The sequence below is a fragment of the Dama dama genome, chromosome 3 (genome assembly GCF_033118175.1).
Source record: "Dama dama isolate Ldn47 chromosome 3, ASM3311817v1, whole genome shotgun sequence".
Lineage (NCBI taxonomy): Eukaryota > Metazoa > Chordata > Mammalia > Artiodactyla > Cervidae > Dama > Dama dama.
In genome coordinates this window covers 70,307,585-70,329,504 of record NC_083683.1, presented here as the reverse complement: position 1 = coordinate 70,329,504, position 21,920 = coordinate 70,307,585, and the positions used below count along the sequence as shown (strand labels likewise).

At 49.1% G+C, this 21,920-nt stretch overlaps 2 protein-coding genes across 2 annotated transcripts; one reads left to right on the top strand and one right to left on the bottom strand.

Annotated features, from left to right (window-relative positions):
* The first annotated feature begins 417 nt into the window (after positions 1–417).
* On the top strand, positions 418–20,504 carry MARS1 (methionyl-tRNA synthetase 1). The gene is made up of 22 exons (XM_061131470.1): positions 418–513; positions 1,675–1,933; positions 2,971–3,061; positions 3,207–3,285; positions 3,364–3,498; positions 3,835–3,910; positions 4,149–4,321; positions 4,490–4,596; positions 8,371–8,487; positions 8,626–8,829; positions 9,547–9,748; positions 11,707–11,781; positions 16,158–16,328; positions 16,496–16,591; positions 16,949–17,066; positions 17,416–17,629; positions 18,337–18,468; positions 18,575–18,679; positions 18,771–18,957; positions 19,796–19,867; positions 20,102–20,188; positions 20,283–20,504. Exons 1-22 carry the CDS (start codon positions 427–429, stop codon positions 20,427–20,429), a joined length of 2,934 nt encoding a protein of 977 aa, XP_060987453.1. The 5' UTR covers positions 418–426; the 3' UTR covers positions 20,430–20,504.
* DDIT3 (DNA damage inducible transcript 3) lies at positions 20,433–21,249 on the bottom strand. Its single transcript, XM_061131552.1, has 2 exons — positions 21,112–21,249; positions 20,433–21,023 (listed from the first exon to the last, which is right to left on the bottom strand). Exons 1-2 carry the CDS (start codon positions 21,247–21,249, stop codon positions 20,655–20,657), a joined length of 507 nt encoding a protein of 168 aa, XP_060987535.1. The 3' UTR covers positions 20,433–20,654.
* Positions 21,250–21,920: the final 671 nt, after the last annotated feature.

Below are 21,920 nucleotides of genomic sequence, written 5' to 3'. Positions count from 1 at the left end.
GTAGGGGCCCTAACTAGGAGATCCTACAGCAAGCTTTACATTCCCTCATTATAACTTTAATGATACTTTAAAGGTTATTTGACTTTTCTGACTTCCCAGAAAGTGTGTGAACTCTGCTAAGGTAGAAGCCTATTTTGTGAACAATTGTATCTTCAATGCTTTATATAGCTCAAAGTAACCTCTCTGTAGGGTAGAAAGGTCTCCTTATTTGAAAAATGAGAATACAGCAGCTACCTCACAGTTTGTAACTTAAAAAATAACAATTATTTTCTTAGAACCCACGATTTTATGGGGCAGAGACTTGGGCAGGGCTCAGCTGGGTGATTCTTCTGTCCCATGTAGTGTTGACTAGGATCACGTGGTGGTATTCAGCAATCAGATAGATGGTTTGGTCTGGAGAGCTTCACTCACATACCTGACACCTTGATGAGGATGGATGGAATGCTGGGATCAGCTGGCACTGTCAACCAGCATGTCAACATGACACCACTCCTACATGGCAATCTCAGAGTGGTAAGACTTCTTACATGGCAGTTCAATGCTATCAGAGTGTTCCAAGAGGCCTGGGCAGAAGCTGCAAGGCTTCTTATGGCTTAGCTTCAAAAGGCTCAGAACCACCACAGAGTTTTTTGTACTCCTATTAGGTATTAATTAATTTTAAAGGGATTCAAAGATGATTAAGAAGGTCTCTTTCTCAATTACTGATATGTGCTTCCTAGAATAGAATATACTTATTGCCCCTGGTGGCTCAGTGGTAAAGAGTCCACCTGACAATGTAGGAGATGTGAATTCTAACCCTGGGTTGGAAAGATCTTCTGGAGAAGGAACTGGCAACCCATTCCAGTATTTTTACTGAGAAATCCCATGGACAGAGGAGCCTGGCAGCCTACAGTCTATGGGGTCACAAAAAGAGTTGGACATTGCTTACCAACTAAACAACTGCCCAACTCTTAGCCTTCATAGTCCCCTCAACCTACTTTCTATATGCATGCTCCCTTCCCTTTAATGAGATTGGCAGTCTGCATATGCGCTTCAGACAGGTATTAAATCAATATTTAATAGTCACGTTCTCTCTTGTTAATAAGACATCTACATAAATTTTTAATTGTCACTAACGTTAAGTTAGACTTCCCTGGTAGCTCAGACGGTAAAGCGTCTGCCTACAATGCGGGAGACCCGGGTTCGATCCCTGGGATGGGATAGATCCTCTGGAGAAGGAAATGGCAACCCACTCCAGTACTCTTGCCTGGAAAATCCCATGGACGGAGGAGCGTGGTAGGCTACAGTCCATGGGGTCGCAAAGAGATGGACACGACTGAGCGACTTCACTCAACGTTAAGTCAGTGTCCCTAACGTAAGTAGCTCGGACACGACTGAGTGACAAAGCGCACAGCACAACGTAAGTTTACCGTAACTCTCAACTCTAGGTCTCTGATTGTTATGAACTCGAATCTACAGTCAGCCATTGCGAGTTGCTTCTGTCATGACAGCGCCACTTCAGCAAGAAGGTGGGGCCCTCCGTTTCCCTCACCGGCCGCTGGCTGCTTTAGAGGATTAAAGTGCGCTGGGCCCTACACGTTAAGGTCTCCTCCGGTCCTCCCATCAATAAAGTGTCGCTCTGGCAGCGCGTCTACGGCCTCTCCATCTCTATGACACTCCTTTCCTGTTTTCTAGTGTTGCATGATGGGAGAAACAGCTTTCCGGGAGCCAGGCCAGGGGAACGGCTTCATTCGGGACTCCATTTCCCGGCGTGCCTCGCGGCGGTCGGTCCGCCCTCTGGCTGGAGACCGGTTCCGGTTGCATCAGCGTGGGGTCCACGGCGAAATGAGGTTGTTCGTGAGTGAGGGCGCTCCGGGGAGTCTGCCTGTGCTGGCGGCGGCCGGGCGGGCCCAGGGCAGAGCGGAGCTGCTCATCAGCACTGTAGGCCCGGAAGGTAGTCGGGCTGGTGCTGGTGGGCGGTGGATGAGACGGGCGGGACTGGAACACGGAGACGACGACCCCCAGTTGTCTTCGCCAGCACTCCAGGCCCCAACACCACGCACTCCCGTCAACCTCCTCCCACGTTATCCTTCAGCACCCCTTCTTCCTTCCCAGTGACATCTTTCATCAGTCACTTCCCTTAATTAGCCTCAGTGTACCCTTCTCTCATCTCTGGTCTCCCCTCGTTCGTCTCCCAGGACCTCGTCTCACTCCAGTGAACCTCTTTCCCCTCTCCAGCCTTCTCCCACACCTGCTAGGTACCCTCCCCACCCGTCCTTCATATGATAACCCCCAGATTTTCTTAGGAAAGCCTCCTTTTCTCTCCTGAGCACACAGTCACACGTACTCCCTTCGCTTTACCTCTCCTGATTCCCAGCCATCTGTCTGTGTGACTCCTAAGCGGTTCTCTTGTCAGACCTCCCAGTTCTCTTAATTTTGTTCTCCTGGGGTAGCTCAGATCATTTTCAGATATGCTTGTGCTCAGGCTCTCAGGTGTGTCCAACTCTTTATGACCCTATGGATTATAGCCCGCCAGGCTCCTCTGTCCATGGGATTTTCTAGTCAAGGATACTGGGGTGGGGGCCATTTCCTTCTCCAGGGACTCTTCCTGTCACAGGGATCGAACTCATGTCTCCTGCATCGGCATGTGGATTCTTTAGCTCTGAGCCACCTGGGAAAACATCAGATACCCTAGTTATTTTCAGTTGTTGCAGTTCTTGGCTGCAGCACTACCCCAGGACCACCACGTCCTCTCTGCAGCCCCCATCTGTTTCTAGCTGGCAGTCTCAGCTGAACACCTGGTTGTCTCTCCAGCTCATTCTGGACCCACCCCCTTTCAGAGGTCCTATCCTGGACCCTCTCCTTGTGACTGCCCATCTCCCCCGCACCCCCTCTGCCCCTTCAGTCCCCCCGCGACCATGAAGATGTCCTTTTAAGTTGACATAGTATTTCTTTTCTCTGTTTTTCACCCATCTTCGTCCCCTGTGTCAGAGTGTGTGGTCCCATTCCTGACCCGGCCTAAGGTCCCTGTCTTGCAGCTGGACAGTGGCAACTACCTCTTCTCCACCAGTGCGATCTGTCGGTCAGTATCGGTCCTTGATGCAGGGAGGTGGCTGAATAAAATCGGGTTACTGTCCTCTGTGTGGCCTTATTTACAACCAGGGTGAGAAATGGACTCGACCAGCGAGCCCCTTTAATTCTCCCTCTGTTGCTCTCTCCCTGGATAGGTACTTCTTTCTGTTATCTGGCTGGGAGCAAGATGACCTCACCAACCAGTGGCTGGAATGGGAAGCCACAGAGCTGCAGGTAGGGCTGAGGTGTGGGGGGTGGCAGGGGGGTTGTTGCTCTGCGTGGCGGTCCTGACCCGTGTCTCCTGTGTTCCAGCCAGCCTTGTCCACTGCCCTGTACTATTTAGTGGTCCAAGGGAAGAAGGGAGAAGATGTTCTTGGCCCAGTTCGGAGAGCCCTGATGCATATTGACCACAGCTTGAGTCGTCGGAGCTCTCCGTTCCTGGCTGGGGTGAGTTGGGCCTTGAGATCGGGGTTGGGAAAAGCTGTATGGTATAAGAATTAAGGAGGAAGACTGTATTCAAAGTTCAACCCCCCCCAACTGCCCCTTAATAGCAGTGTAACCTTTAAAACTCATAAACTCTTTAATGTTCATTGTTCCTTGTCTTTGAAGTGGGAGTAATATTAGTACCCTTCTCAGTGGGTTATTGTGAGAATTGAGATAATTTAAAATGCTTAACACAGTGCTTGATACTTAATAAGTGTTTAGGAAATGTATAGTATTACATCCATGGGAAGAAACGGAATGTCTCACCTGTGTGCTTTTCCTTTTTGTTTCTCAACAAAGGAGACAGAATCTCTAGCTGACGTTGTTTTGTGGGGAGCGCTCTACCCGTTACTCCAAGACCCGTCCTATCTCCCTGGTGAGAGCTGCGCACCACGTCCCCACCAGCCTGAGGAGCTGGGTGTGGGGGCCACAGAGTGGGCAGTAGGCTATGAGGGCCTATTTTGAGCTGTAACTTGACAGGGCAGGTATAGCAGAAAGACGGCTGAGGGACCCCGGGAGGCAGCTGTAGAAACTTCGTGAAGAAGGGGAGGAGGTGCCCTTCCAGCCACCCATTCTGAGTCTTGTTGATTGCTGCCCTTCCCCAACGCCTGCAGAGGAGCTGGGTGCCCTGCACAGCTGGTTCCAGACGCTGAGTTCTCAGGAGCCGTGTCAGCGAGCTGCAGAGACTGTGCTGAAGCAGCAGGGTGTCCTGGCCCTCCGGCCCTACCTCCAGAAGCAGCCCCAGCCCAGCTCCCTCGAGGGCAGGGTTGTCAGCAATGAGCCTGAGGTTTGGACAAAGAAGAGGGGTATCCACACAGCCTCAGTGCCTGAGGTGGCGAGGGGTGGCTTGGGGAGAGAGTTTGAGCACAGCTATTAACTCTGTCGGTTCTTGGAGAGAATTTCCTCACTCTGTGTGCCCTCCTTACCTGCTGAGGGATACTGTCCACTCTTACAGGAGGAGGAACTGGCTACTCTGTCTGAGGAGGAGATTGCCGTGGCTGTAGCTGCTTGGGAGAAGGGCCTGGAAGGCTTGCCCCCGCTTCGGCCGCAGCAGAATCCAGTGTGAGTAGGCACAGGCTGAGTCGGGCTTGGTTTCTTATGTGGAAATTGTTGACAGAGCCAGTACCTGCCTGTCTAATCCCCATTGCTGACCTTTCTGTAATTTTCTATCCTCTTAACCTCTTGGCTAATATTTTGGACATACTGTCCATCAGTTCCCCCCCCCCCCCCCCACACCTGTGTTTTCAACTACTTTCTACCTACTGATTGTACCTTAGTCTGTTTTTCCTGTTCAGATCGTTGTTCTGATCTTTAGACATCTGTCAGACTACCTCCTTGATTCCTCCACCTCCACTGGCATTGCAAACTCATCATGTCCAAAACCAAACCTCTTACCTTCCCTGCCAGCTTCTCTTTCTCCTTTAGTTACTTGTCTTAGTGACTTCCACCTTCCACCTAAAGATCCAGGCCAGAAATCTTGGTGTCATCTATCTATACCATTTTCTCACCTCTTCCTGTATTATTTACTCATTACCAGGTCATTGATTCTAATTCCTAAGGAGTTCTTGTATCCATCCCTCCTCCCTATCCTCACTGCTGCTGCCTGAAGTGGGGCCTTGCCATCTCTTACCTTCTCCTTCCCTGCCGTCCTGTGCTCCATATTGTCACCAGATGGCTGCTTAACTGCCCATATTACCATGTCATCCTCCTTTTCAGAATTCTACAGATGGTTTCTTTGTGTACTTCGGTCTTTCATAATCTGGCTCCCGCCTGCATGCTTAGCATCATATTTTATCACTCTTCTGATAGCTAAGATAATACTCATATACATACTGGGAATTTCCTGGCTGGGTCCAGTGGTTAAGACTGGTGCTTTGACTGGTGAGTGCCTGGATTCCATCCATGGTCAGGGAGCTGTGTGGTGTGGCCAAAAAAAAAAAAAAAATCACACCCGTATGTAGATTTTTCCATTGAAATGAAGTATTTGTAGTTCTGAATGTGTTGTTCAATAAAGATTTAAGTGTCCACTCCTTGTGAGGCCCTGTGTGCTGGGAACTGGGTCTACGAGGGGAGCAAACAGACAAGACTGCTGTCAGGCCACTTTGAGTCTAGTGTTAGACAGGCATTTTAAAAACTGTAAGCAGTATGAAGGAAAAGAGCAAGATGCTGTGAGAAAATGTCACAGGAGTTTAACTCAGAAAAACGCAACATTTGAACTAAGACTTGTGGGAATTCCCTGGCAGTCCAGTGGTGAGGACTCCGTGCTTTCACTGCTGAGGGCCTGGGTTCAGTCCCGGGTGGGGGAACTGAGATGCCACAATCTGCGCAGTACGGCCAAAAGCAAAAAAAGGAGACCTAGGACTTGCAAGACGAGTAGGAGTTAGTCAGGCAAGGGTAAGTCTGGGGAAAGGCTGTCTCAGATAGAGGAAGCTCCTTTATAAAGAGTTTCTAAAAGGCCAGTGGCTGGAGGCTGGTCAGTCAGGGGACAGCTGGCTCAGAAGGAGTTGTGAGAGGAAGGCGGGCCGCGATCGTATACTCACACCTTGGTGTGTTTGCTCATGCTCTTTTTCCTGGAAGGCCTGTGTCTCCCCTACCTGCTGGACAGTTGTTCAAGAGACTGGGTCTGCCGTTTCCTTCTCTGTAGAGCTTGAGAGTCTTCAGTGCTTCATCTTCTGGCAGCTGCCATTGTCACATTTTGCGGTCATTGTCTCTGCGTATCTGTCTCCTCACTAACCTGTAAGCTTATTGAAGGTTGGGGCTCTCTTTTCTTTTACATGGCCTATCTTCTAGCACAGGGCCAAGTATTTGGTAGATAGTGGTAAAATTTGAATGAGTTAATGAAAGTTCATTCACTTTTGTTCATTCACTCATTTTGACTATTTCCATGAGTACCTACTGAAGATTGATTTGGAGGTAATAAAGAATAGGAGGTAGACTTTCTCAGGTGTCTGTACAGGCTAACGTTTAAATGCGTACTTAGAGTAGGAGACAGCTGGTGTTAGGCACTGGAGCACATGCTTTTGCTTCTGTCTGAAGTGCGCCCCAAGAGTCTTGAGTCAGGCAAATCCCCACCCATTCCTGAGAACCCAGGCCGATAGGCCTGCTCCGTGGAGTCTGTTTGTGCTTCTGGCTGGGTTGGCTTCATTGCTGTGTGTGGCTCTTCTCCATTTGTGGTTCGTGGGTTTCTCTTGTTACTGAGCGTGGGCTCTAGACACGTGGGCTTCAGTCGTTGCGGCTTCCAGGCTCTAGAGCGCAGCTTCAGTCGCTGTGGTGCATGGGCTTCGTCGCGCCTCGGCATGTAGAATCTTCCTGGACCAAGGCTGGAGCCCACGTCCCCTGCGTTGGCAGGTGGATTCTAAACCCCTGGATCACCAGGGAAGTCCCTCTGTGGAGTCTTGGGCTGGAGATGCTCAGCTTCCTTTGACCTCTGTGAGCACTTTGTACCTCTGATCGCACTGACCCCAGTCAGAAGTTCTGTGATAGAATGTACCCTCCTCGAGGGCAGCGCCCTGGGCATACTCACCTGTATGTCTGCCCTGTGGTAAGCACACAGGACGAGAGAGACATTACAGGGCGACACAGAGGGAGCCCCGCGGTGTGTGTGCTGCAGGCTGCTCAGGGGCTCAGGGCGCAAGGGTGACGGGGGACGGCCGATTGTCCGTCAAGGAGGGCTTTCCTGAAGGAGCTGATTTCTAAGCTGGATTTCAGAGAAAATTAAGGTATTCAGTCATGGGGAGAAGAGTCAATGAATGCAGGAGAGATTGGTGAGCACTTTCTGAAGGAAATAAGCTGTAAAATGTTCCAGGAAGTAGATGGACCATCTAACCGGATATACAGCATGCAGCTGGGAAGAAGGGTGAGGTTAACAGGAGGAAATCATTGGAGTCTCTGTTAGTAATAGATTCCGAGACTTGGTGAGCCTGCAGGGTGCCTAGGGTTGAAGAACTTGGTAATTGATGGGAGTTGGCAATTGTAAGTTAAGAATGGTTTGAAATAGCATTGTAAATCAATGATACGTCAAGAAAAGAATATTAAAACTGAAAAAAAAAAGAAAGATTGGAAAGATGAACCCTAGTGAGGTGTCGGTGCTGGGGAGGGCGGTGGATATAGGATGTGTGCAGGCAAGCTGTCGTGGGTGACAGAGCCTGGGGAAAGAAGAGCAGATTGAGTGGCTTCTGGCGGCAGATGGCGTGGCATGACTAGGAGTGATCCTGGGAAAGTGGGGAGATTATGGCTATGGAGGCAGTGGCTGGTGCCTGCTGGTTTGAGACAGGCCGTGAGGAAGTAACCCGCACGGGTTAGGGCGTGAGAGTCATGGGATGTGAGAGGACTTGGGAACGCTTGTGTGGGTTCGTGAACTGTAAGCATTTCAGGTCCTGACTAGAGGTAATGCTAACATAGCACTTGGAAAGAAGGGGAGAGGTCAGTGCTGGGATGGTGTTCTTGGGTGGTGTTAGAGTCCAGGAAGTTAGTGAATGATGGTTGAAGAGAGCGTGGGGAGAGTTGTCAGTACTTGGGAGGCTGGAGCCTGAGAACTGGCTGATGGGAAAGGAGCACTTAGGATTATAAAGAGGGACAGAGTTCCGTGTGGGAACGAGGCTGCTTAGGAGCGGTACACGAGGCTTGCTTGCTGTGGGCAGGGCCCTGTGTTCGCAGCTGGAGGGATCTCATGGCTTCCGGGGAAGTTTAAGCTCCAACAGCTTCGTGTATGGAAAGACTTCAGATGGACGTGACCCTGGGTGGCAGAATAGATACATCTGGCTGCTCTGTGCACTTTGGGTCCCTCTTGACCCTCTCATCTCCCCCTGGACTGTTCTCTTCCTTCTTCCCTACCAGGTTGCCCGTGGCTGGGGAGAGAAACGTGCTCATCACCAGCGCCCTCCCGTATGTCAACAACGTCCCCCACCTCGGGAACATCATCGGCTGCGTGCTGAGTGCGGACGTCTTTGCAAGGTGCAGCCAGCTTCTGGGGGATGGCCCCGAGGGAGCAGTGAGCCCCAGGGAAATAGGCCTCAAGTGGGGAGACTGGAAGGATCCTGGGCCCGTGGAGGGGGCCGAGCTGGGCCTCGTGATCGCTCCCTTCCCTTCCAGGTACTCCCGGCTCCGTCAGTGGAACACTCTCTACCTGTGCGGGACGGATGAGTATGGCACAGCAACAGAGACCAAGGCCCTGGAGGAGGGGCTCACCCCCCAGGAGATCTGTGACAAGTACCACGCCATCCATGCCGACATCTACCGCTGGTTTAACATTTCGTTTGACTTTTTCGGTCGGACTACCACTCCACAGCAGACCAAGTAGGTGTCCTTTGATCAATCAGAAGTGGAAGGGGTGGGGGGCAGTGGGAACATGGAGGAGACAGAAAGACCGAAGGGACCGAAGTTGTTACTCCCCCCCGCCCCCAAACATCTGGGTATCGTCCTGAAATGTGATGTGTCTCAGGCATCATTAGGGGGATTCACTGTGTGCAGAAGCCTGACCAGGGCTGAAGGAGCCATGGAGGCGGGGAAGAGATAGGACCTAGGCTCACAGGAAGGATCTGCCTCGCTTCTCCCGCCTCCCTCCTCTTACAGTCTTAGGACAGCCCCGCCCACTCCTGTGTGTTCATAGCAAACATTCATTCTCCTCTGCCTGATTGTCACGCCTATAAAAACTACACTGGTAGGCTGCCAGAGAGTGCTGTGCACTTTAGTAGCAGCTGGACCGATTCAATTTTTAGGACATATCAAAGAACTAACCAGTCCTGTCCTTTTGGAGATTTTTGTTAACAAAGAATACAAAACAGATAAATCTGTATTTGACCATAGTAAATTCTAGAGTGATGAAGAAAGAGATCACGTGGGGAGTTGAAGAATTTATGTGAGGGGTTAGACTCATCAGTAAACTCCCTGCAGATGACTAGAGGGCCTCTGCCTGATGTCTTTGGCACTTGGACTGGGTGCGTTTGGGTCCTGGCAGGAAGGAAGGGCGCACTGCCTCCTCTGACTTCCCTGGTCCCTTGCACGTCTCGTCAGAATTACCCAGGACATCTTCCAGCGGCTGTTGGCCCGAGGTTTTGTGCTGCAAGCTACTGTGGAGCAACTGCGGTGTGAGCACTGTGCCCGCTTCCTGGCCGACCGCTTTGTGGAGGGGGTGTGTCCCTTCTGCGGCTACGAGGAGGCCCGGGGAGATCAGTGTGACAAGTGTGGCAAGCTCATCAATGCCATCGAGCTCAAGGTAAGAGGAGGGTCTCCCGGGAGCCTGGGAGGAGACAGTGTGTAGTTTTAAGGGACTATCACTTAGGATTTTCTTTAAGTATAGTTGGTTTACAATGTTGTGTTAATTTCTGCTGTACGGCAGAGTGATTCAGTTATATATGCATTCTTCTTTATATTCCTGTCCATTATGGTTTATCCCAGGACACTAACACGGTTCCCTCTGCCGTACAGTAGGACCGTGTTGTCCATAGGATCTTTGACTTCGCATTCAAGACCTTTCTCCTCTAGTCTTAGCAGCTGATCACTCATACTGAGCATTTACTCTGTGCTTGGCATTGTGCTGGGAAATAGACAAGTCGAAGTCACACTTTCCTCCCTTTTCTGCTGCTTCACACCAGCTGTTTGCACTTGTTTGCTTCTTCCTTTCTCCCATAAATACCACCTTTCTTCGACTCCATATTTATTCCTTTGGTAATTGTTCATTTATTCAGCAGACTTTCTGAGTCTTTACAGCAGCATTGTCACAGTTGTGGGTACTGAGGTTGTAGCAGTGAACAGGAGATTTTTATCTAGTACAAGCGAAGACCAGCACTAGAGAGAGAATGCAGTTGCTGTAAGCTGCCCGGAAGATGTCATGGAGAGTGACTTCCGGGGGGGAGAGTTGAGCTGGGTGATTAGGGAAGTCCTCTTAGAAGGGGACATTTGAGCTGAGAGTTGAACTGGAGGATGAGAAGCAGCCAGGAGGTGATAGGTGGGATGAAGAGTATTCTAAGCAGAAGGACCAGGAAATGCAAAGGCCCAAGGCCGCAGAGCAATGAAAAGGGGAATTGAAAAGACCAGCGTGGCTCACGGTGGGTGGGTGGGGGTGGAGAGGTGGTGCTGGGTTGAGATGAGGTCAGAGACGTGGGCAGTAACCAGATTTCCGGGCCCAGTCAGCCCTCTTGGAGTGGAATGGCAGGCTGCTCTGTGGATAATGGGTGGGAGGGAAGCAAGAGAGAAAGCAGGGAGACCAGTTTGGAGGCCAGAGTGGCAGTAGCTCAGAAATGGAGTGATGGTAGCTTGGACTAGGTTAATAGCAGGAGGAATGAGGGGGCAGGGAAGGATTTGAGATAGTCTTGGAGGCAGACTCTGTGGAACTGGACAGACTGGTATTCGAAGTGATAGGTAAGTCAAGAGAACAGAGACTTTACGTTTTTGGCTTGAGCAGCTTGGGTGGCTGGTAGCACCATCTACAAACATGGGCAAGACTGCGTGAGTTGCTTTCTGGTGGAGTATAGTGACACTGTTTGGGTTTGTCAAGTTTGAGATGCCTCCTTAGATATCCAAGGAGAGACGTTAGGTAGGCAGTTGATACAGGCTTGTGGAGATCGGGAGAGAGGTCCTGAGAGACTTATAAATTCTCACCTTCAACAACCCAGATCAAAACTCACTCACAGGCTCTCACTGACTTGCCCCACCCGACTTACTCCTCTAGCTGTCATGCCTCATTGTTTGTAGTCATGTTGTGTCATGAAGAGAAGTCGTTCTCGACGTCTTGCCCTGGGAAGGCCCGCGCCTGTTCTCACGCAAGCCCGCCCTCCTTGCTTGCGCGTGGCTCCCTCGAGAAGAGGAGCCGTGCGCCTTCTCTTGGGTCGCTCTTTTCACCCCTCACACAGCTGCAGGGCCGTCTAGCCTGGGTCTGTCTAGCCTGTGCTCAGAGAATGCTTTTTTCCTGTTCTTGGGAATGAAGGGACACAGACGTGAAACTTTGTAGCAAAACTTGGGCCCTGCAGACCTGAGTCTCCAAGTTCAGAGCTGCGGAGTCAGCAGTTCTTCCTTGGTGGTTGCACTCACACCTTCCAGAGTGAGGTGAGGCGTGGTGGCCAACGGGGGGCCTCCGCTCTCTGTGCCTCTGCCCTCGCCTGGACAGCTCCTGGCCTGCAGCCTGACCCCGACGGCCCTGCCCTGGGTGACCTTCTCCTGCGTTTCCCTCCACAGAAGCCTCAGTGTAAAGTCTGCCGTTCGTGCCCCGTAGTGAGGTCCTCTCAGCACCTGTTTCTGGACCTGCCTAAGGTGAGTGGGCCTTTCCCTCAAGCCAGTCTGCACGGCCGCCCCTGCGCCCTCTGCCTCAGCGACAGGCGGAGGCAACTGTGTGCCAGATCACTCCCCCATGTGTTTAATTACCATTTTAAAATCATGCACGCTTGCTGTAAAACGATGTAACAGGAGAGGAGCAGAGTGAAAGGCCCAGGCCCATCTGCCAAGAGGTAGTTCTTGCTGCTGATTTTCCTCTGTAGCACTTGCATGTGAACGTTTTATTTATATTTTTGTGATTATTATTATTTTTAATCGATTTATTTATTTTTGGCTGCACTGGGTCGCTACAGCGATCTGGCTTTCTCTGGTTGTGAATGGGAGATACTTTCTGGTTGTGGTGTGCTGAATGAAAGTATCTTTATGCCTTTTGTTTTTTCCTTAATGTAGTTTAGATCATGGCATTCATGTTATTCTGCAGTCTACTTTCTTTTACTTCACAATTTGTCTTGACCAATTTTTCACTTTAGTGGATCTTTTTTTTCCTTTTATTTGTTTTTAAAATGTTTGGCCATACCCTGTGGCATGTGGGACCTTAGTTCCCTGACCAGGGATCAAACCTGCACCCCTTGCATTGGAAACTGGAGTCTTAACCACTGGACCACCACGGAGGTTCCTATTTATTTTGTAAAAATATTTGGCTGCGCTGGGTCATAGGTTTTAGTTGCACCCCACACAGGAACTTCTGTTTTAGTTGCAGCTTGCGGGATCTAGTTCCCTGACCAGGGCCACCTGTATCGGAAGCTCAGAGTGTTAGCCACTGGACCACGAGGGAAGTCCCTTTTTTTTCCTTTTAAACTTTTATTTGGAGATAATTTCAAACTTGCAGAAAGAGTTGTGGGAATAAGCAGTTCCTAGAACAAAGAACCTTGTGTTCTTTGCCCACAAGAACCTCGTGTACCTATTACCCAGATTCCCTGGCGCTTGAGAGTCTGCTCCATTTGCCTGAGCATATTCTCTGTCCCGTACATGTGTGTATATGTACCTACAGATCCGCTGTACTCTCAAATGCTTCATTGTGTATCTTCTAAGAAAAAAGACGTGTTCCTGCATAACCACAGTATGGTTAACAGCTTAAAGAAATTTAACATTAATGTAGTTGTGTGATCTACCATCGATATTCCAGTTTTGTCAGTTATTCCAATAATATGCTTTCTAGCATGTTTTTTCCTGTAGTACCGAATCTGGCTCTGAATAATGTATTTAGATTTTCTGTCCTTTAGTTTCCCTTAATCTGAAACAGTTCCTCAGCCTTTATCTTTTATATTAACATTGTTTTTAAGAATATAGACCTTGATCCCCCTTTCAAAACAGAATATTCTTCATTTTGCATTTGTTGATTGTTTTCCTCATGATTAGATTCAGATTACGCATCCTTAGTTGGAATATTGCGTAGATGATACCGTATTCTTTCTGGAGGCTCGTGGTGGCCATTTCCCCCTTATCAGTGATGTAAATTTTGTTCAGTCAAGATGTTACTAGGCTTCTCCACTGTATAATTAATAGCAAGGTAAAACAGTCTGTGGAAATGCACATTTAAGACCATGCAAGTGTCTTGATCTTCATTGAAAGGGTCCCTCTGAATTTAGCATCCATTTATCTAATCACTCTTACCTGACCGGATTTTTATTAAGATTTGCCAACTCTACCACTCTCCCTACACTTACCTTCTCCCTCCTTCATTCATTTATCTGTTTACCTATTTATTACCAGTGTTGACTCATGGATTCCAATTTTTTTCAATGGTTTATAACTGATTCTTGTCCTAAATAATTTTGATGTTCTAATTGTTCCTTATTTGGCCAACGGGAGCCTCAAGGTGGTTTCTCTGGGCATTTCTGAGGTCTCCTATCATTTTTTTTTTCTCTCCTATCATTTTTAAGCACGTATTTTCTAGCATAGCAGGATATTCTAGATTCATCTTGTTCCATCCTGGGATCCAACCATTTTTCCACCAAGCCTTTTTTTTTTTTAAGTAGGGGACAGTATTAGAGGCCAGATTTTGTGCTCATTGCTCCTGGGGTGTCTTTGCTTCTTAGCCCTGTCAGCAGAAAGTTAGGCATTTATTTTAGGTTCCACCGACATTGCCATTCCAGTCCAGCCCCATGGCGTTCTTCTTCACTTTCCCTCATCCCATATTTTTTATCTCTTGTCCTCTACACAGTAAGTACTCTGGTTTCCAGCAACATTATTTATTCATTTATTTGATCCTACAGTACACCTAAAAATAATTTCAGAATTGCTTCACCCACACTGCTACCAGAAAACCTACTAAGGTGAGTTTGGGTTAGTTAGTTTGCAGTCCTGTTCCTTCCCGTCCAACTGAGGGTGTGTAATCAAATGTGCTCAACATTGTCTTGGCTCAGTTTTTCCCCTTTCAGTATGGTTATGTTACTGAAATAAGCCAATAATTTAGGCTCATTTGCTTCTAGTTTTTTTTTCTCTCCTCATACTTGTTTTTTGAAAATGTAGAACATTAATATGCTTCTAAATCAAAACCCTGGGAAGCCTGCCTTGCTGCATCTGTGAGGTCACAAAGTCGGATATGACTTGGCGACTGAACAGCAAAATACTCAGAGAAGTGTCATTCCCTTTCCTGTCCGTGCTCCCCGTTCTCCTGTCTCCTGTAGGTGATGGGCTTTGTTTTCTGATTTAGCCTTAGTGTGTTTATTTTTGTAAAGATAAGCTTTTATATACATATATATAGGAGAAGGAACCCGCTCCAGTGTTCTTGCCTGGAGAATCCCAGGGATGGGGGAGCCTGATGGGCTGCCGTCTATGGGGTTGCACAGAGTCGGACACGACTGAAGTGACTTAGCAGCAGCAGCATATATATATATATATATAAAACATATATATATATAAAGATGAGCAGATAAATGTATGTGTACATATGTATCTGTTATTTCCTTCTTACACAAAATATAGCATACTGTACATACTGTTTTCCATTTTTATATTTTTCACCCAACAGTATGTTCTAGAAATCATTCCGTATCAGGACTACTCCATACATGTCAGTTCATAAAGATCATTCTCACTCAAGCTTGTTTATTTTTGTTTTGGCAGCACGCGGGGGCCTTAGTTCCCTGACCAGGGGTGAGACCTGTGTCCCCTGTGGTGGAAGAGTGGAACCCTATCACTTGGTCACCACGGGGTTCTGTTTTTGCCTTTAAATTGTGTTTGTTTCATGTCTTGTCTGTGGTGGGTCTCCATCGCCGTGTGAGGGCGTTGTCTGATCTCGGCAGGTGGGGGCCACGGTTTCTGTGGTGCTCGTCTTGCCGCGGAGCGCAGGCTCTAAGCATGCTGCGCAGGCTTAGCTGCTCCACGGCACGTGGCATCTTCCCGGACCAGGGATGGAACCTGTGTCCCTTGCATTGCAAGGTGTATCCTTAACCATTGGACCACCAAGGAAGCCCTGTTATTTAAACAGTTGCATGGTTCTGCATTCTGTGTGGGTACCATAGTTTATTTAACCAATTTCTTGTGTTCATCATTTAGGTAGTTTCCAGTATTTTGCAGTTAAAAATACTGTTGCAGTAAATAACCTTGTGCATATGTATTCTTGTGTTGTGGGGAGTCTGTCTTCAGGATAAATTCCTTAAGGCATCACTGGCTGTGTCCAGAGTGAATGTGTTTGTAGTTTATGGCCTGGTTTTTCTCAGTAGGTGTCTTCAGTTTTACTTCCCTCCCAGCGTGGTGTGCACCTGTTTGCCACAGCCTCACCAGGACAGTGTGTTGTTAGGCTTCCAGTGCTGTGGTGTTTCTGTGGATGAATCATGTGAACCATCCCTTATGAAAGGTTTATCTTTGTTTTTCTGCTTACAAAAGCGATAAACACTTGTTTTTAAAATTTCAAAATGAAATAGATGGTGTAAAAGTGGATGTTCCCCCTAATCTCATGTGAGAATAAAGTACTAAGATATATTTTTGGGGATTATGTTAATCTGTGTATTACTATTACTTATTTTTATAATGATAGGATTATATTACTATTTAGACGTTTGCTTTAGTTAATATATTTCTGAGATCTTTACATATCAAGACATACAGGTCTTCCTCGCTCTTTTTAAAAGCCTTAATAAGTAAGTATTTCACTGGTTGATACTGAACGAAATGAATTAGTTTTAATTTTTGGTGTGATGAGCGGTGCAGTTCTCTTATAAATACATCTATACACACTTACGTGAAAATTTCTTTTGAAAAAAATCCCAAGAAGTAGAATTGCTATGGCAAAGTCATATATAATTTTAATTATGTATCAATAAACTACTCCAGAAAGCTTGTGTATATTTATGCTTGTTCTGACCACACATGCAGCTGTCATAAACCAGCTCTCTGTGCTTCTCTATCAGCTGGGCACGCGGGTGGAGGAGTGGTTGGAGAGGACGTTGCCGGGCAGTGACTGGACACCCAACGCCCGGTTCATCACTCGTTCTTGGCTCCGAGATGGCCTCAAGCCCCGCTGCATAACCCGAGACCTCAAGTGGGGAACCCCTGTGCCCTTAGAAGGTTTTGAGGACAAGGTAAAAACACTGTGCTTTATTCAGACCTCACATTATTCCGCTTGGGGTTGAAATCCTGGGCAAGCAGAACAGACCACTGATGGTGTCCTGTTTCTGTCTGAGACTCGGTGGCAGGGTTTTCCCACTGTGCTTGCATCCATCGTGTCTCCTGCCTCCTGGCCCTCCAGGTGTTCTACGTCTGGTTTGACGCCACCATTGGCTACCTGTCCATCACAGCCAACTACACAGACCAGTGGGAGAAGTGGTGGAAGAACCCAGAACAAGTGAGTAGTTCTTGGTTAGCCTGTCCATGGGGTTTCCCAGGTGGCACAGTGGTGAATTCTCCTGCCAATGAAGATGTAGGAGATGCGGGTTTGATCCCTAGGCTGGGAAGATCCCCTGGAGGAGAACATAGCAACCCATTCCAGTACTCTTGCCTGGAAAACGCCATGGACAGGGGAGCCTGGTGGGCTGTCGTCCCTGGGGTCACAGAGAGTTGGACACCACCAAGCATGCACACCCGCACCCACTGCCCGTCGGAAGGGTGACTGTGTGGCGGGGTGGTTAGGGTTGGGTACCTGGTCTTTCTCAGGCCTTTGAAGAGGCTCTCAGGAGCTCTGTCTCCCAATTACATTTGATAGGTGAGCCTGTATCAGTTCATGGCCAAGGACAATGTTCCCTTCCATGGCATAGTCTTTCCTTCTTCAGCCCTCGGAGCTGAGGACAACTACACCTTGGTCAGCCACCTCATTGCTACAGGTACCCTGGGAGACCGAAGATGGGGTGTTCAGGGGGGGAGGGCCAAGGCACTTGGAAGACGTCCTGGAGAGGTGCAGGGTCTTGAGTTAGGGGTTGAGGTGAAATAGGAAACGGTTAGAACAGGGATGCTCAACCCAGAAAAAGGAAGCAAGGACCTGAAGAGAGCAGTTCATAGCTGAGTTTTGTAGTGGGCAGAAGCAAACGGGAAAGATCAGATTGGAGAGGAAGGATCCCCAAGTTCTATGCAGGCCAGCTACTCTAGAGCTGAGGTTGAGGAAAGAAGAGTCAGTGGGTCAGGGAGGAAGGACGTGATTTGAACAGATGGTTGGCATTCTCCTTCTCTGTCCAGAATATCTGAATTACGAGGATGGGAAATTCTCTAAGAGCCGGGGTGTGGGAGTGTTTGGGGACATGGCCCAGGACACAGGGATCCCTGCTGACATCTGGCGCTTCTATCTGCTGTACATTCGGCCTGAGGGGCAGGACAGTGCATTCTCCTGGACAGACATGTTGTTCAAGAATAATTCTGAGCTGCTTAACAACCTGGGCAACTTCATCAACAGGTGGGATCTGGTGAGGGGTGAGAGGCAGCAGATAGCTAGAGGGCGGGGGGGGGGGGGGGGCGGTGGCGGGGGAGGCTTGTAAGGGGGGGAGTTAGTTGTAGAAATGTGATTTAGCAGAGTTCGTCACCAAGTGAATTTTTGCTAATTATTTTATTAATGTTATTGGAAGTGTGTCCTTTCCTAGTGCAAGTTCACTTGCAGGCCACTAAAAAGTTTGACTGGAAAGGGGGGTTTTTTTTAGCACAGGGGTAGGAGACTGGAGTTTTATTACTTCAGTCTCACTTTCCATTATTGCTCTCTATCTCAGCTATTCTGCAATCTAAAGAAGTAACCTCTGTGGCTACCCACCCTTTCAGATTTGGTCATTAACCACAATGATCAGGTAGTCTCTGCTAAAGAATATATTTATTTGATATCAGTTAATGTATATTTCAGCTTGATCATTTCAAGTTACTGACTTCTGAAAAACAAATGGTTACTGGAAACCTTATATGAGGGATGCCTGTATGTAAAGTATGTCTGTCATGTGCAGACATTTTCTTAGGGGAAGGAGAAAATAAGGAATTAAGTTTTGCTTTCCAGCTTGAGGGAGCCAGGTGGTTTCAGTTCTGAGAACATGTAAAATTATGAAAACCGTGTCCAATTTTCTGTAAAGAGACTGGGCAGTAACTCTTTTCTCTCCCCTCTCCTTCCCTACTCCCATCCAGAGCTGGGATGTTTGTGTCCAAGTTTTTTGGGGGTTTTGTGCCTGAGATGGTGCTCACCTCTGATGATCAGCGCCTGCTGACCCATGTCACCCTGGAGCTCCAGCACTACCACCAGCTGCTAGAGAAGGTTCGGTAAGTATCTACACCTCTGTCTCAACTGCGGGATCTGCCGGCACATTGACAAGCCCATACTGGTACCCCGGGTCCTCACACCTTGGCCTGCGTCCTTACTTCCCAGGATCCGGGATGCCTTGCGTAGCATCCTCACCATCTCTCGCCATGGCAACCAGTACATTCAGGTGAATGAGCCCTGGAAGCGGATTAAAGGTGGCGAAGCCGACAGGTGGGTAAGAAGGTAGGGTTGGCTGCAGAAATAAAGTGACTGGTTGGATTTGTCCTCTTGGAGGTCTGGACTAGTATTTTTCCTTCCCCAGGCAGCGGGCGGGGACAGTGACAGGCTTGGCTGTGAACATAGCTGCCTTGCTCTCCATCATGCTCCAGCCGTACATGCCTGCCGTTAGCGCCACCATCCGAGCCCAGCTGCAGCTCCCACCTCCAGCCTGCAGTGTCCTGCCCACAAGCTTTCTATGCACCTTACCAGCAGGACACCAGATTGGCACGGTAGGTCTGAGAGTTGGAAGAGCCAACCTCTCTCAGAATTTCTTTTTAAAAAATTATTCATTTATTGGCTACATTGAATCTGTCGCCACACGTGGGCTTTCTCTGGTTGAGGCAGGCGGAGCTGCCGTCTAGCTGTGGTGCACAGGCTCCTCGTCGTGGTGGTTTCTCTGGTTGGCTCTAGGCACATGGCCTCAGTAGCTGTGTATGGGCTTCGTTGTCCCAGGGCATGTGGGATCTTCCCAGGCCAGGGATTGAACCTGCATCCTGTGTTGGAAGCATGGCGTCGTAACCCCTGGACTACTAGGGAAGTCCTCACTATTTCTACCTTGCCATGCAGCCTCTGGAGGAGGGCTCAGTGAAGAACTTACTTTGGGTGCGACACTCTCATAGCTGTTCTCACAACCCATTCCACCCTCACCTCCACTCTGCACTTCAGGCTTGTTTCTGATATAAAGCCCTTGGTATTGGTTTACAAGCCCAATATTTTCTTTAGCCCCTATGTCCTCACCGTCCTTTGTGCCAGAATCCAGGGGGCAGGGAAAATACAGGGTAGCCGCTTTCTCAAGACAAGATGATAAAAATAAGTATGCACTCCTGTAAGCTTTTGCATCAACTTAGCATTGTTAAATAGCCTAAGTAATCTCTGATCCTAATGAATGCCAGTGCTTTTTCCGGATTCTTTACTGAAATCAGCATGTATTTTGCTCAGCAGTACACTCAACCTTTCTTTTGGAACGCTGAGTTCCTAAATGTCAGAAGCTGGGGTGGAGAGGCCCTCTTTATAGTCGAATAAGAATTTATACCCCATCAGTGGATGATTCTGGAATTTTTTTCACAGGTCAGTCCCTTGTTCCAAAAATTGGAAAATGACCAGATTGAAAGTCTGAAGCAGCGCTTCAGTGGGGGCCAGGTGAGAAAGCTAAAGGCTGCTTCACCCACCGACAGTCCTCCGTGCCCCTCAGCAGCCCTCACTCACTCCTCTCTTGGCCCTGCTGCTTCCTCACTTACTTTTTCTTTCCTGTCTTAGCTAGAAGAGTCCTTGGCATTAAAGGTAATCACTTGCTCCTGCGATCTTACATCAAACCTGAAGTCAGGGGGTGTTTATGGTAGCAGGTGCTCACTCTGTCCTGTCGTTGTTCTCAAGGCAAAAGCATCCCCCAAGGCAGCAGCGGGACTGACAGCAGCGGGACCGCAGCAGGTCCAAGCACTGACGGCGGAGGTGGCCAAGCAGGTGCGGGGCTGAAGCCCTGTGGGAAGCTGGAGAGCTGGGTCCTAAACAGGTCCCTCTGGTCTCACTGTCTCTCCCCCGCCCCCTCTCCTCTCAGGGCGACATTGTCCGAGAACTGAAGGCACAGAAGGCAGACAAGAACCAAATTGCTGCAGAGGTGGCTAAACTCTTGGATCTGAAGAAACAGTTGGCTCTAGCTGAGGGGAAACCCCTGGAAACCCCTAAAGGCAAGAAGAAGAAGTGAAAGTGAGAGCTTATCATAGAAAGTCACTTTAATGGATGTGGACAATAATAAATAAATGTACAATCTCTATATACACACTGAGGCCCTTTTCTGTTGTCCACCCAAAGCTTCTCCCCTGCTGAATTGATGGTGGTGGGGTATGTCATTGGCACTGGTGATGTGGTTAGTAGCTACTTCCAGGAAGGGTCAGAAGTGGCCTGAAATGGAAGTGCTGGTCCCAGCTGTTCACGCTTGGTGCAGATTAACCATCCGGTCAATCAGAGCTCGGCGGGTTGCCTCCACTTCCCCGGTCAGGCGCTCGATTTCCTGTTTGAGCCGTTCATTCTCTTCAGCTAGCTGTGCCACTTTCCTTTCATTTTCTTGTTCTTTCTCCTTCATGCGTTGCTTGCCAGCCCGGGCCGGGGACTGGCCACTCTGTTTGCGTTTTCTGGGTCTTCCTTGGTCTTCCTCTTCTTCCTCCTGAGCCAGGGAGCTCTGACTGGACTCTGGAGAGCAGGGGCTCTGGGCGGTGCGTGTGACCTCTGGTGGTCCTGACTCCTCGGTAAGCCAGGCCAGAGAGGCGGGGTCAAGAGTGGTGAAGGCTTCTGATTCTTCCTTCAAGCGGATAAGGAGGGCAGGTATGCGTTAGCTGAGAAGGGAAGGGCAGCGCCTCCTCCCTGGGCATCAGGCCTAGCATTCTTACCTCCTTGTTTCCAGGGGGTGAGACACAGGCGCCCCGGTTTTCATCCGAGGACAGCACCTCCTGCAGGTCCTCATACCAGGCTTCCAGCTCCCAGCTGGACAGTGCCCCGAAGGAGAAAGGCAGCGACTCAGCTGCCATCTCTGTGGCTGGGTCAGGCTCTGGAAAAGGACACACTCAGGATAGTGGGGGTGAGGCAAGAAGGTCCACCAGGCAGTCCACAAGGTCAGCACACTGCCCTGCTGCCTGTCTTGGGAGGTACAGGTTTATTGGGAAGCAGCCACAGCTGTTCATTCACATGTTGTTCTACAGCTGCTTTCATGCTACAACAGCAGAGACGGATAGCTGTGAGAGAGACTGTTCTGTGAGGCCCTCAACATCGTAAACATCTACTGTCTGGCCCTTTAAAACGTCTCAACCCCCGATCTAGAATGAGAGTCCCTTTTCGCTTTTGCCCAGCACTTGAAGGAGCCAAGTACCTGGACATGCATTCTTGTGGGTTCCTAGGAAAAGTCTTCAGCTTCCCTTGGGGAACTCCACTGGTTGTTTCCAGGGGCAGCTACCAGACACCTGTACTCCTTTCTCCTCCTGTGGGGGAAGCTCGGGCAAACAGTTGTTGGGTTCAGCTACCCTCGGGTGGGGAATGAGGTGTGGTGAGACCTCCCCTGACTGCTGACTGTGCACTCAGAGCCAGCTTTCAATTAGGACATGCTCTAAGAATAGGGGTTTGGTCACCTCTGTAAGGGCGGGCCAGGAGGACGGATGTAGCCTAAGAGCAAAAGCCTGCTCAGCTTCGAACCCTCTCCTCCTGT